The following is a 13,316-nucleotide window of genomic DNA, read 5'->3' on the forward strand; positions in this document are numbered from 1 at the left end:
ACATTATCCCTAATTTAGGAAGCTTTTAGGAAGCTTTATTTCCATATATATATATGTGTGTGTTTGTGCATTGATTAATTTCTGAGCTTCACAATATTTTGGGGCAGTCTAATCTGGACAACAGGAAGTGTCACAGTCTGTAGTGGTGTGTCACAGAGTATTTCTGAAGTTTTATATTTATATCTACCTGCCTGTTTCCCTCTTTTTAATGATAAACCATGACTGAATGCATCTTTTTAATATTCTGTGGGACACTATCCTTAAAATTATGATGTTGATACATGTATCTGGATAAATATATTTCCTGCAACTGTTCATGGCTGCCACATTGAACTTCTAGTTTTGTCAGAGAGCACATTTGTATTTCTGGTGGCCAACTTGCCAACAACATTTCCAACAAGTCTGGAATGGTTTGAATCAAATTTGCTGGCAGTTACCAGAAGGGTACTTTATTTGTAGTCTTCTCACGGTGGTGAAGCGTTCTCTATTTGCGGATATTGGAAGATGATTGCACAAAGAGTTCACAGTTTCTGTTCTGTGCTTTTCTTGTGCTTTGTCATGTTTGTCCTGTTTAACCAGAGAGAGAAGCAAAGGTTTGTCTCCAGGCTCTTGCTGTGTTCGTATCTAGCTGTGCTTTTCACTGCCTGTGGTTTGAAGCCATTGCACAGCTCCCTGTCAGAGAGCTGAGAGGGGAAAGAAGCTCCTGTCTGGCTGAAACACCCAGTCTAAATGTTTTATCCCAGGTGATGCAGTTGCATCAGCCCATTCCCAGAGTGACTTAAACTCTGTTCACTGCAATGAATATTGCAGTCTCTTAAGTTCCATTTCTCGTTACGTGTATCTAGTCTCTTATTTCATAATATTGTCCTCAGAATACATTTCTGATAGTCTTTCTGGAAGTGTAATGCCTACTTTACTGAGAGATAAGTGATTTGCTAGAGAAAATACAAGGCATCTCTGACAGAACTGCAGATGGAACCAAAATCCATCATGCTTTAGCCTGTGTGTTGCCAATAAGATAATAATAATTATCCAGTTAGATTTGAAATTAGATTTGCACGTGGGGTTCAAGAACACTGAAGCTGAGCAGGAGTCCTTGATGCAGTAATCAAACACAAGGTTGAGGTCCTAAATTCTTGAGCACCTTTTTGGGAATTCTATGAGCCTTTAAAGTAAGGCAATAGCACTGCCAGTTCTGTAGTGTATATCCTTGCTTTGATCTCAGGAACTGAGGAATTTGGCTTCAAAAATGGACCATGATGGGAAATTTGGAAAAAATGCAGCATGTTCTTTTGTCAGTCTTCCTGTATTACTGGACTAGGCTGATACCTTCATTTTGGCTAAGAATCTTGATTTTAATGAGAAGTTGTGTGAAAAGTGAGCCATCCCTTGGTAGGTGAAGAAGTTTTGTAATTCTTTGTTTGTTCTCACTGATGGGCTGGTGCTGCTCTGCACAGAGCTGTGTGACTCTGCTGTGCTTGGAGCAGTGAGGTGAGAGGGTGATGAGCTGTCTGGCACAGCATAAGGCAGCTTACAGACTTAGTCAAGGTGACCAACAGCACAAAATAATTATTGAGATCAGAGACACTGGAATGAAATCATGTCCCTTCTGCTTTACTGTTCAGCTGGTAACTAATATCACATCCAGAAGCACCTTTTCTCCTCCTCACACTTGCCTGACCTCTCAAGTCGATCCTGTTGATTTACAAAATAATAAATATTCAAGATGTAATTAAGTGTTAGAACAGCTCCAGGTTTTCTCTCATTGAGGCTCCTCCTCTCTCTTAAGTCATCTCTCCCCCTAAACCTTTCAGAGTCCTTGCACATTTTTTATGCAGTTGTCATCCCTGAATTTTAAATTTTTCTAGTTTCAGATTTTAGTTAGTCTCTTTACAATAATAATAGTGATAGGTTTAAAAAAATATCCAAAGGAAGCTTCCTGCAAAAATCAGGTGAGTAGCTAAACAAAACTGGTCCAGATAATCCAAAAGCCCAAATTTGACAGGCTGATTATATTTGTGGGGTGTCAGTGATAGTCAATAAAGATATCAGAATCTGTCTCTGTATTTGCCATTTATCTAGCCCTAACTGAGAAATGCTGTAACTTGCTCATTCTTCCTCCTTCTGTTTTTGCTCCTAAGTATTCTGCTTTAATGGGAATGCTGCTCCTCAGTGGGAGCAGAGGGATCTCCTGCTCAGACCCAGGGCACAGTGAGAGGGTCCCAGGGCTGATGCACTGTGCCAGGCTGCAGCCATCACATCAGGTCTGTCTGTGCTGGAAAGGGAAGAACTGGCCCAGAGATCAGGGGAGCAGCTCTGCCTAGAGCTGCCTCTCTCAGCTGCAGTGAACCCAGCACCCTAAAGCACTGGGCTTGTGTAACAGAGCTGAGTTGTGAAGGTTGTGGAGGGAGGGTTCTCTTTTACCATTTTTAGTTGCATTTGAACTTTGCCTTTCTGTGCTAGTGTCTCTTTTATTTTATGTGTGTCACTGGACTCCTCTTGGTAGCATTTTGTCTTTTAAGAGGGCTAATAGAGCAATATTAATGATTAATGATTTGGTAAATCCTTGAAACAGTGCTATAAGTGAAATTGGGTAAATATTAATAATTTACTACATTCATTGAAGTCAGTAAATATTTTTCTATTTACTTAAAATAAAAAAGTCCTGGAATCAAGCTCATAGCTTTCTGAGAAGGGATCCAGGTTAAGTTTTCAGTAACTCCAAGTGCATGAATATGTTGTGTAGTGCAGAAGGGAGGTGCAGGATCCCTTTCCTTCCTCATGCTGTATCCTTTTTGTCTCAGACATTCCTCTTTATTTGTGATAATTCATTTTAAACTAAGAGCTAGTTTTTGGGGTGTTTTTGGTGGGCTGTTATGTTCTTTCACTAGAATGAAGCCATTAATATACTGCATTCTATCCTGTGGCATGGAGTAATACCAATCAAAAATAAAAATTCAGTGTCACATGGTTTTTACTAGCATGTACACACACATTTACATATTTGTGTGTGTGCAAAGCATCTAAATGAGTTTGATATGCTTATTCTTTTTTTAATTTTTTTTTAGTTGTTGCTGTTGGTGTCCAGTGACTTGGATACATATTTTAGCTGCATATGTTTTAACAGATGCCCACATCACAGGCAACCAATTCACTGAAGAGAAAATGAACGCAATGGTGAAATTCATTTAGGAACTTGCCAATTAGTTCTATCAACTGCTGAATAAGGACCTGGAAGGCAGTGATTCATGGTGGGAAGTTAAAACCTGGGTACTGATTCATGAGGGCATTGGGAATTTTCTGAAGGATGTGGAGTGACAGAATCACAGATCACCTTTGCTGAGATGCCATTGAAAAAAATATGGAAGCAATTACTAACCTGGCCTGAAGAGCTGAGTGCTTTACACAGCCTGTGCTCATCTGTGGGATGTCACCTGCTGTGGAAATCTGAGTGTCATAAAAGCCTGACTCATGCTACACTGTAATCTCCACCAAGAAAAGCTCTGTTCCACATGGCTCTGCAGGATTGTTTCTTTGAGGTCTTCTGGCAAAAATGCAATGAAAAAATGCCTGTAGTTTCTTGGTGATTGCTTTCTGTATAGTGTGGCCCTATAATGCATATTATTAAAACAAGAATGGCTCAGTACTTTAGGCTGTGAATCTGAAAAAATGAATGTGGGCTGTTAGCTAACAACAAAGATGTTTCTGGTTTTATCCATCAAAAAAACAAGTGACATTTATAAAGTGTTCCACTGTAAGGAAACTCTGTATTTCCCTAAGTGGGCTATGATTTACAGTAACCCTCAAAGGTTCTATTGTTACAGAAATAGATTTGTCTTTGTAGGTAGCTACAAAGGGATATCAGAAAGTTGGCCAGTCTACAATATACTTAGAAAACTGTATTGATAATTTGCATTTAGGTTTGTTGGTGGGATGAGTATTATTTTACAATCCTGTAGAGGTTCTTCTGCTTTTATCCATTCAGTCATGTTTTATTACACAGAACTGAGAATTGAAGCAGTAAATGTAGGTCATCTGAGCCTTGTGAGAAATGTGCCTTGGGCATCAGCAGCTAGGAATTGTCTTTCCCATACAGTCTCTGGTGGATTATCACTGTTTTTTTAAACTATAATATAACATAGGTGAACTGCAGGTTACTTCTGAACTTAACATTGCACCTGTGTCCACTGCATTTACTATTGTCAGATGCTATGGTAATAAAATTTATGTTAAACTTATTGAGTATACAGAATTAGGGTATGTTGAGAGTGTACTTACATCTCATGTTCACAAGCACAGTGAGGGTTATGGGAAGCTGCAGTAGGCTTTGCAGAACTAAAAGATAAAGGTTGAAATAAAAAAAGTTGAAGTAGAACGACGCTCTATTTATGTGGAGGTGCGGTGGGGAGATGAAGAAGCTTTATTATTTCCCTCCGGTTACTGAATAATGGCTTGATGTTTCAGCTGAGATGACTCATTGACAATTCCACCTTCCAAAAATTGTGCTGCAGCTGAGTAATGTTGTTGAAGTCTGAAATAAGGCTGGAATGCAGAATTTTGGTTGATATAATTTAGTAAATTGCTGGTGTTATAATGTTATCGATATTTATTACTTGATGCTACGGGTTTACTTTTCCTGTTGATTACTGTTTGTTACTGAAAGACTCACTCTCTAAAGATATAATTCTCCCCATACTTTTGTGTAGTTCATAAAGGATCATGTTTCAAGACTTGAATTTCTTTAAATTGACTTACTTTTCAATAGAAAGTATTGGGTTCCTTTTTTTCCTTACCCTTATGTAATCAAAATTCTTTGATGCTACACTTTCACATTTCTGCAGTAACTGATTTTTCTTTTTTCTATTACGTTTTATTGATATTTAACATCTAGAATAATCATATAGCAATTCATGACATCATTTTTTGTCTTGTTTGATAAAATCAGGGAAGAGATTGAGGTAGTTATAAAAAGCTTCCTTTAAATCTACTAAGCAAATAGAAGAAAAATTGGGAGTTAGAGCATTGTTCAGTTGATTGACTTTCTAGTATGTTAAGAATTTAATAGATTTCCCAAAACATCTATAAGAGAAATAATGTTAAATATTTTGATCTTTTACAGAACAATCCCCCAAACTATTGTATAGTTGGTTCAGATTCAATCAAGTTTGTTTATTTTGTTGTTTTTCTTCAATGACAATTGCCCCTTTACCTATCAAGTAAAGTCAGAAACTTGGTATGTTCCAGAGACTGCTGAAAACGTGACTTGTGCTTTAGAATCCATTACTCTTTCCTATCTATTTCCTTGATGTGAAATATAAAATAAATTGAAATGATTCCAAGGTTTGCAAGAAGTGTGTAGAACTCAGAGTGTAGGAATTGGCTATTTTTAGTCATGGAGTGGTTGTGGGACTGTATCCTGGTGACATCATAAATTTGCCTCTCAGCAGACATATGGGGAGTTAATAAATAGGTTGTTGGTTGAAGCATGTGCGTCAGTAAAATTTTGTTAGAGTGGAGTGTTTTTTCTTTCATTTTTTCTTACCATGTTTACAAGTTTGGTTTGAGTTTTTTGTTTTTTGTTTTTTTTTTTTCCTGACCCTTATCCAAAAATCAAATGTGGGAAGTCAGCTAGGAGGGAATCTGGGCACTCACTGGTTCTGTGCCTTTCATTTGGGAATCAGGATGCGGTCTCTGCTTCAGCCCTTGTGTGCCTGGGCTGTGTGCCTCTCTGAGTATATAGATAGGCTTTGTGTTGCCATAGTTCCTGCTTTTGAAATAGGTAGGCTGGAAGATGTATCCAGGGAAGAGTAAAAATGGAAATTTTCTTTTTATGCCCACCAATGCAGTTTAATGGGTGGTTGTTTCCTGGCATTTTTTTTTGGTTTGGTTTTTTTTTTTGGGGTCTTTTTTTTTGGTTTTATTTTTTTATGTTTTTGTTTGTTTGGTTGGTTGGTTTTTTGGCTTTTTGGTTATTTCTTTTGGGTTTTTTTTTGTGGTTTTAAAAAATGTATTATGTTTAGTTTGGTTCCAAGGTGGTGCTTTTGCTTCCCTCCCCACTCTCCTTCCCTCAATGCCTATAAGACAAGAGGATGATTTTCTTCAGGTTCTGGGTCTAAGCTTTTATTTTACTTGAAAAGTACAATTTTCAAATGTTGAGAGTTAAAGGAAAAAAATTGAGAGCAATGCCTTGAGATGTTTTTCTAATTCTGAAGAATATTTCAAAGAATAATGCTGAACTCTGTAGCTCTAAGGCTAATTTGAGTATTAAATGCAATTTGAGCATCATAGAAACTCCATAGATTAATAGCATGAAATTCCTTTATTAACAACAGTAATTCCTCACATTTCTTCTACTCACCAAAGAGTTCCTTTTTTAAAATTTACTGTAAGAATATTGCTGATTTGTTTCTCTTGAATCAGCTACTATGTGTAAAATCACAATAGCACCAGTGTTTATTTGTTTTGTAAGGTAGCTCTAATACATAACAAAATTAAAATGTATTTAAGTTCCTGGTTTTTTTCATAGATTGTATATGAAAATGTTTCATATATGAATACAAGGAACAAAAAAAAATTATTGAATAGGATAACTTGATAAATCATAATAGTTCAAAGGAAGGATATCTGATATTAGAGAGGAAAAAAACTATCTTAAGTTACTTCAGCAAATAATTGGTAAAGTTCATGTTTTTTTCAATTGCTTTTTACAAATGAAAGAACTCAATGGGAATATCATCAAACAGACTGAGACTTGGTGTCCTGAGTTCTGTTCACTTTTCATCTGACTTGGCTTGTCATTCTAAACCAGATATTCAACTCACCACCTGTTTACCAGTGCTTGCAAGGACTGAGGTGTTTCGTTTTTCTCTACACACCTGAGGTGTTAGTCATTAACCCTGTGGAAAGTATGTGCTAAGGAATGCATCGGATTTTCATTCTAAACAATTTCTAAATAACTCCCCATCAGTAGGAGGTTGAAAAGAGCAGCTTAGTGTTTGATGGCAATTAGATAAAAATTTTCTTGGAGATATAATACTCCAGCAATGTCGTTCAGTTTTAAAGTAGGAACCTTTCTGCTTTATCAAAAATTTAATGATAAATTATGTGAATATTTTAAAATGTGCAGAAAACATGGGTTTGGAAAGTAGTTCAGCATTGATAGCACTTGTTCCAGAGTTTGGTCTTGTGGAGCACTGGGTTATTAGAGAAGAGCAGAAGAGGAGAGTGGGAAAAAAAAATATCACAGATTAAACTTCTATACTGACTACTCATGAAGCAAATTAATAATGGGATTTCCTAATTATGGGAATTAGGGTTCTTTGTCTGCTGTTGATATTCTCCTTGAATATTACATAAAGGTGATTTAAATAATTGAATATTTTTTAAGCTTAAAGCATACTGGGAAATGAAAATGAAGTTAAATACTTTCTTGTTTCCATTGTAGCTTTTCAAACAATATCAGCCCTGAACATAAGCAGGTTATAGTTAGGATATTTTAAGAAACATTTTAAAATATTTTTCCAGTTTTGTGATACCTTTTTAATAGATGCTGATGATGTGAAACTTGATGATAATTACGAATAATACAATTATGCATTATAACTGATACATTAGGGAGAGAAATACTTTCTTCTTACTAAAGAAAATAAACTATTCCCACTGAAACCCTACCTCAATTAATTTATGGTTTTCTCTGTGCCTCTTGGGAATTCTGAGCATGGTTCTAGTCAGGTCTTGAATAAGATATAATTTGTGTTTATATGCTATATTCATCAGAACTGTTAATTCTGTGAACATCAGAATACAGTGGATAGAGTTTAGAGATGGTGATATATTATGTAACTTCTTATCTGTTTCTTTCAAACTCTGGTACACTATGCAGTATAGTATAATTCAAGGAAATCCAGTGTGCTTTAGAAATGGATGTTAAGTCTGATGTTTGATTCTGCTCAGTGCTGTAGCCTAATTCTGTTCCTACCCTTTGCTTCTTCCAGGCCATGAGATACCGCTCCCATGATGGCAGAGACTCGTATGAAATGTTTTGTTAACCACTGCATGACTCTTAAATGCTAGAAGCAGAAAGCACTAGCTGGTAGCTCAGTGTGGAGCAAACATTTTATTTTAAACTTCAAAACCAATTATGTCAAAGAAAAGTCGTGCCAAGGGAGAGAAGCCCGACATGGAGACTGACGCCCTGCAAGCTGCTAATGAGGAGCTGAGAACTAAACTGACCAACATCCAGATAGAATTTCAGCAAGAAAAAACCAAGGTATTTGTCTCTCTTTTGTGATCATTCTTTTAACAGCAGCACGGTTAGAAACCAGCAGAGTTTGATACTAAAATGTGTTAGTTGTAAAAGAAAAGCATGACAGAGAAGTGAAATCAGAAGAACAACTGATAAGTTAAAATTGGTGTAAATGCTTTTAAATATTGTGCAAAAGGGACTAAATATCCCCAAACATCCAATCACTGAAATTTGCAATCACAGCAATACAAATGGCATTAGCTTACTGACAAGGGAGTTTTGTATTTAATGTTACTGAAAATTGTATGTTGTAAAAAGAATTGTCTTCAAAATCAAAAATCTGCACTTTATTCAAGGCATGTCACTTTAAATGCCTATGGAGGAATATCAATTAACTGGAAACTGTCTGTGTAGGAGTCCTAATTTAATTTGCTGAGGTTATGTGTGGCATTGCTCTGAGCTATTCAATGATGCATCTGATTGCTGATGAAACAAATTCATCAATATTTGTCTACCTAGCATATGTTCAACTGGTATTTAGGTAATCAAGAGGACACCTAGGATTCATCAAATATTAATTCATCAAATACATTTGTATTTATGAAGATTAGCAGTTACTTTTGTATTTCTGTAGGTTGTTTAAAATATGGATAAGACAGTAAGGTTATTTCTGTTCTGTTATTTATTACAATCAGTTAGTGCATTTGACTTTGCACAAGGCAGTTCTGGAGAATAATCCATGTGCAGGTGGATTTATCTGTGTTTGACTGGGGATACTGTAGTGGCAAGAGTCTCAAAGGCTTACCAAGCTGAGAAAGTATGCACTGAAAATGTGTTCTCTTTATACAAAGGATCTTTGCTCTAGCCTTTTTTCTTGTTGTCAGTGTAAAATGTGCAACACCTGAATAACAAAATTTCTGTGAATTCTAGTTTCATTAACATCCTTGTGTGATACTCAGCTTTGAAAGGTCTTATTTTTTGCATTTTAATTTACGAAGTAAACCCAAAACCCATCACAAATGTAATCCTTAGATTTATTTTTTTACAGAGGAAAAAAGAAATCATAAAGCCTTAATTTGTGTTTGAATGATGCAATAGGTTCAGAAAATATCAGCCAACTAAATTTGTGTTGCCTTGGAAATTTTTCTTCTTCACAGACTAAAGTAAAAAGTCAAATCTCTTACGGGTCAGGGATATTGATAAATTAACAGATAAGTCAGGGGTTTTGCTATTCACTTTCTCAGCCAACTTCTCTTGCTGTTGATTGATATAATGACAACAAATTTTAAAACAAGTTGAACAAACTACTTAAGCTTTTTAAAACTACACACCATGAAATTTAGTAGTGGCCAATACCCTTTATAATTTACAGGTGAGTAAGTTGCATTATTTTACTCTTTTTTAGTGTCTCAGTGTTTGTTCTTGCAGACTTGACTTGCTGGTAGATTGCATTTACACTAGTAAATTTTTCTTTTTAGTTATTTTATTTCCTATTTTGTTCTGTATAACTTTATATGTAGAAATATGGATGTGAATTTTATTATGATTTTTAAAGTTGTATTAAAAAGAGCACATAAAGTAATCTTATACCTTGGACAGAAGAATGAAATAAATTTGACTCATTAAATAACTCTGATTAAAAAACAATTTCATGAACACTAGAAAGTGTTTAGCCCTGGTACACTTCCAGTCTTTACCTGTAAGAGCATCAAGTTTAACTCTTGATTCAACTAAGAATCAGGTGTAAGTACATGACCATGACAGCTGCAGGAATATTTTCAATAACCAGTCTTCTTACACTATATTCAGTATAGAATTTGCTTCAGCTTGGTTTCTAGTACACCTTTCTACATCTTTCTTCAGCTTAAAAATTTAATATTTTCTAGTGTATTGAGGTTGTTACTGGAGACAGAATGTGTTTTGTGCACATAATGTGTGCAGAGAAATGGGTGAGCTCACAAATTAAATCTGTGAAAGAGGAAAGAGGAGATAACAGCCAGAGTGCTCCAAAATCCTACCAAGTGTGCATTGCAGCCTGAAGTAAATTCTGCAGTGTGTTGGAGTGCATTTCTGTGAGGATGCAGCTGGGGGAGGAGATCTTCAACCTCTTCCCCTCATCTTTGCCGTGGTGCTTGCTGTAAATCATTTAACTGGAACTGTGTAGTTTATTTCCCAGCCTACTCCTGGTCTGTGCAGCACTTACAGGAAGCCTTGACTGACAAGATGAGTAAATCAAAGCCATAGAGATTTTTCCTGTTTAGACTGTAGTTCAAAAATAGTAACAAAACCAAGAAAAATTATTTCTTGGTATCAAAAAAGTAAAAAAACCTGTACCTAGAGGATTCTAAGTAAATTAGATATATTTACTGGTGTAAGTATAGGTAAGGGAGAAGTACTGAAGCTGCTAAACAGATAGTTCTGTGACCCATGGGATATAAACTGTATTAGGAAAGGTAACAAACTCTTGTAGGGCCAATTTATTCAATTTAATTTTCCTAAACTATTTTTTCCCTCACGTATATGCCTGTATTAATGATTTATCTGAGAAAGAACCTTGTAATTGATGAGAGACATCACAAATGGAATTTAGCCTTACCGTACTTTTGCCTGAAAAATGCTGCTTTCTCTGAAATAAAATTTTACCCAAGAGACATTCAAAACTTGGTACATATTTTCCTAGTACATCTTGTTTCATTGGTTGTTGATCCATGTTAAGAAATCTTTTCTGTAAAGTTGTTTACTGCATGCTTATGCAATACCTGATCCAAAATTGATATTTGCTCGTTTTTGGATGTGCATCATTGTTGATCCTGCTGGTGGTGTTCTGACCATTGGACACAAGAGTAGCTGGGTTCATTTATGCTACCTAAGGGGTGAAGCGAAAATTGTGGCCCTGTCTTAGTTCCCCTGTACTGTGTCTTGTTTTGGGAACACCTGCTCGATAGCTTTGGGGGCCCTGTTGGATACAGGATGTCCTGGACTGCAGGTTTGCTGCCATCTATGGAGAGCCTGGAGGAGGAAATGCATGAACTGAACAGGGGCTCACTACCCTCACTCTGCTACTGAAAAAGCTTTGTTGGAAAACTTCCAAATGTTGGGAAATGAGTAATGAAAGGAGCTGACCAAAGCACAAAAATTTTACTTATTTTAACATGAATGGGGACTGGACTCACTCTGACTGAACCTTTAAGTCCAGTGCTATGAGCAAAAGGAGCTGTAGTGAATGAGCAAGGTCTTGGCAGTCAGCTCAGTGGTTTTAAAAATGCTTGTGTTGAGATCCATGAATATTTAGGAACAAATATGCCAAAGTACCTATTCCCACTGAGATAGCTTTCTTCATATTAAAAAAAATAATACAAAAAAAAGTGAGACTCAGGCATATGGAAAAACGCCATACTGTATTTTCATTTCATTCTTGTTCTGGAAGCCAGACAAGTACAGAACTGCACAGTTTGCAGGAGAGAGGGACTGAGGGGTGTGGGAAGGACAGATTTAACAGAAGATATAACAAACAGATCTAACTTTCCATCTTCTCTGACAAAAAGCAGTAATAAGAAAAGATTTTTTCAAGACCTTGAGAACTGGGATGCATTGGTTTTTTTTTCTGGATCATGAGGTGTAATAAGCATTTAATATGCTGTGTTTTTTGAAGGATTTTTTGTGGATTTTGATGGATTTCTAGGGTTTTTTTAAGGATTAAAATTCTTGTTTAAATTCCTCTTTGTGAAGCTTTTATGTAAAATTATTAGTGATATATGATAGTACTCAGTTACTCTGAGTGGTTAATATCTGTTCTCACAGACAGCATATAGGTGCATATAGGTTTTGCTTTGCTTTCACTTAATTCAGCGAAAGATGAGAAAAATTGAGCAAGTATGCTAATTTGGTGACTCAGTGCTCCCTCAAAATGTCAAAATCCATTTCTCATTTATTAAAAAATCTTGAATGTGTTGTATTGAAAACTGCCTTTCAGTTGTATGCTTAATGTGCAATATGACTAATTTAAAATTCCTGTGGTTCTGGAGGTATATTATCTGTATTTTTAAGTGCCATTATGCAGTTTGTTTCCTTGTGTTGTCATTAGTTGGTTTCATTGCTCAATTTAATTTCAATTTTCTTGGCTCATCAGTAAGGCAATAAGTAAATAATGAGTGTTGTTTCATTTTCAAATTTATCTATAAACCAGTCTATTTACTTCTGATGGTAGATAGGTGGGTAAGTGACTTAGTTTTGTTACAGCATCATGGAATGGTATGGCTTGGAAGGGACCTTTAAAGATCATCTATTCCAACCTCTCTGCCATGGACTCTGCTATGGAATTGGGTATCCTAATGCAAGCACTAAAAATCACTGCTATCCACTGTAGGTTTGGAGCTAAATGTCATCCCACTGAAAGAAATCATACATGGATATATCCTGCAGATAATTTCCAATAGCCAGATTTACCATTTGGAGAAGAAACCCAACTTCTATCTCTCTTTAATAAAGATACATTCTCAGAATCATCCTGGAACTGTGACAATATCTATAAAATCTGTGTGTGACAATGTCTGACTCAGAGCTATTACCTTTAGAACAGCTCTAATTATAGTGCTCTCCTAGGTGGTGTTCAGTCAACAGTGCATCTGGGTTACTTTCATAAAAATGTGTGATACCTTTCCTTCCTTTCTTGCTCCAATCTCTTCTTTTCTTTAAATCAAGGGTAAGTTTGAGTTGGTAATTTCAGCTACTGTTCAAAATAAGAGGATTGTAACATTTTTTGCACAGGAAAAGTCTGCTGTCCCAGCTGTCTGAGGACTTCAGGTCAAGTTGTGGTGGGTTGATCCTGACTGGATACCTATCTGATCAATTTGCAATTCTGGCTTAATTTAGTGTAAATTAAATGCATCACATGACTACAGATCCCAGCTTTGTGTTGCACAGATAGAAGCAGATGTGGCAGTGAATAACGTTTTGCTGCTTGGTAGCCTTCTTTTAACCTCAAGCTCTATTTGCTGTGTATGTTTGTATTGTCATTGAAAATTAAAATACAATTTTTGAAACCTCTGCCTCTGATAGAGGTTTTGGCAGT

General features: G+C 36.1%; 1 protein-coding gene across 4 annotated transcripts in view; it reads left to right on the forward strand.

Moving 5' to 3' along the window:
- JAKMIP1 (janus kinase and microtubule interacting protein 1) overlaps nt 1-13,316 on the forward strand; it is a 142,659-nt gene that overhangs the window by 57,265 nt on the left and 72,078 nt on the right. For 3 of the 4 annotated variants that reach the window (XM_071447250.1, XM_071447247.1, XM_071447248.1), the window contains one exon: nt 7,995-8,269. In XM_071447250.1, coding sequence (XP_071303351.1) covers nt 8,141-8,269 — 129 coding nt within the window. In that variant the 5' untranslated portion in view covers nt 7,995-8,140. Of the gene's footprint in view, nt 1-6,808; nt 6,881-7,994; nt 8,270-13,316 lie in introns of those variants that run through there. The other variant, XM_071447249.1, reaches the window with a different exon arrangement.

The sequence above is a fragment of the Agelaius tricolor genome, unplaced genomic scaffold, assembly GCF_023055355.1.
Source record: "Agelaius tricolor isolate 1412-34295 unplaced genomic scaffold, bAgeTri1.0.p SCAF_24, whole genome shotgun sequence".
Taxonomy (NCBI): domain Eukaryota; kingdom Metazoa; phylum Chordata; class Aves; order Passeriformes; family Icteridae; genus Agelaius; species Agelaius tricolor.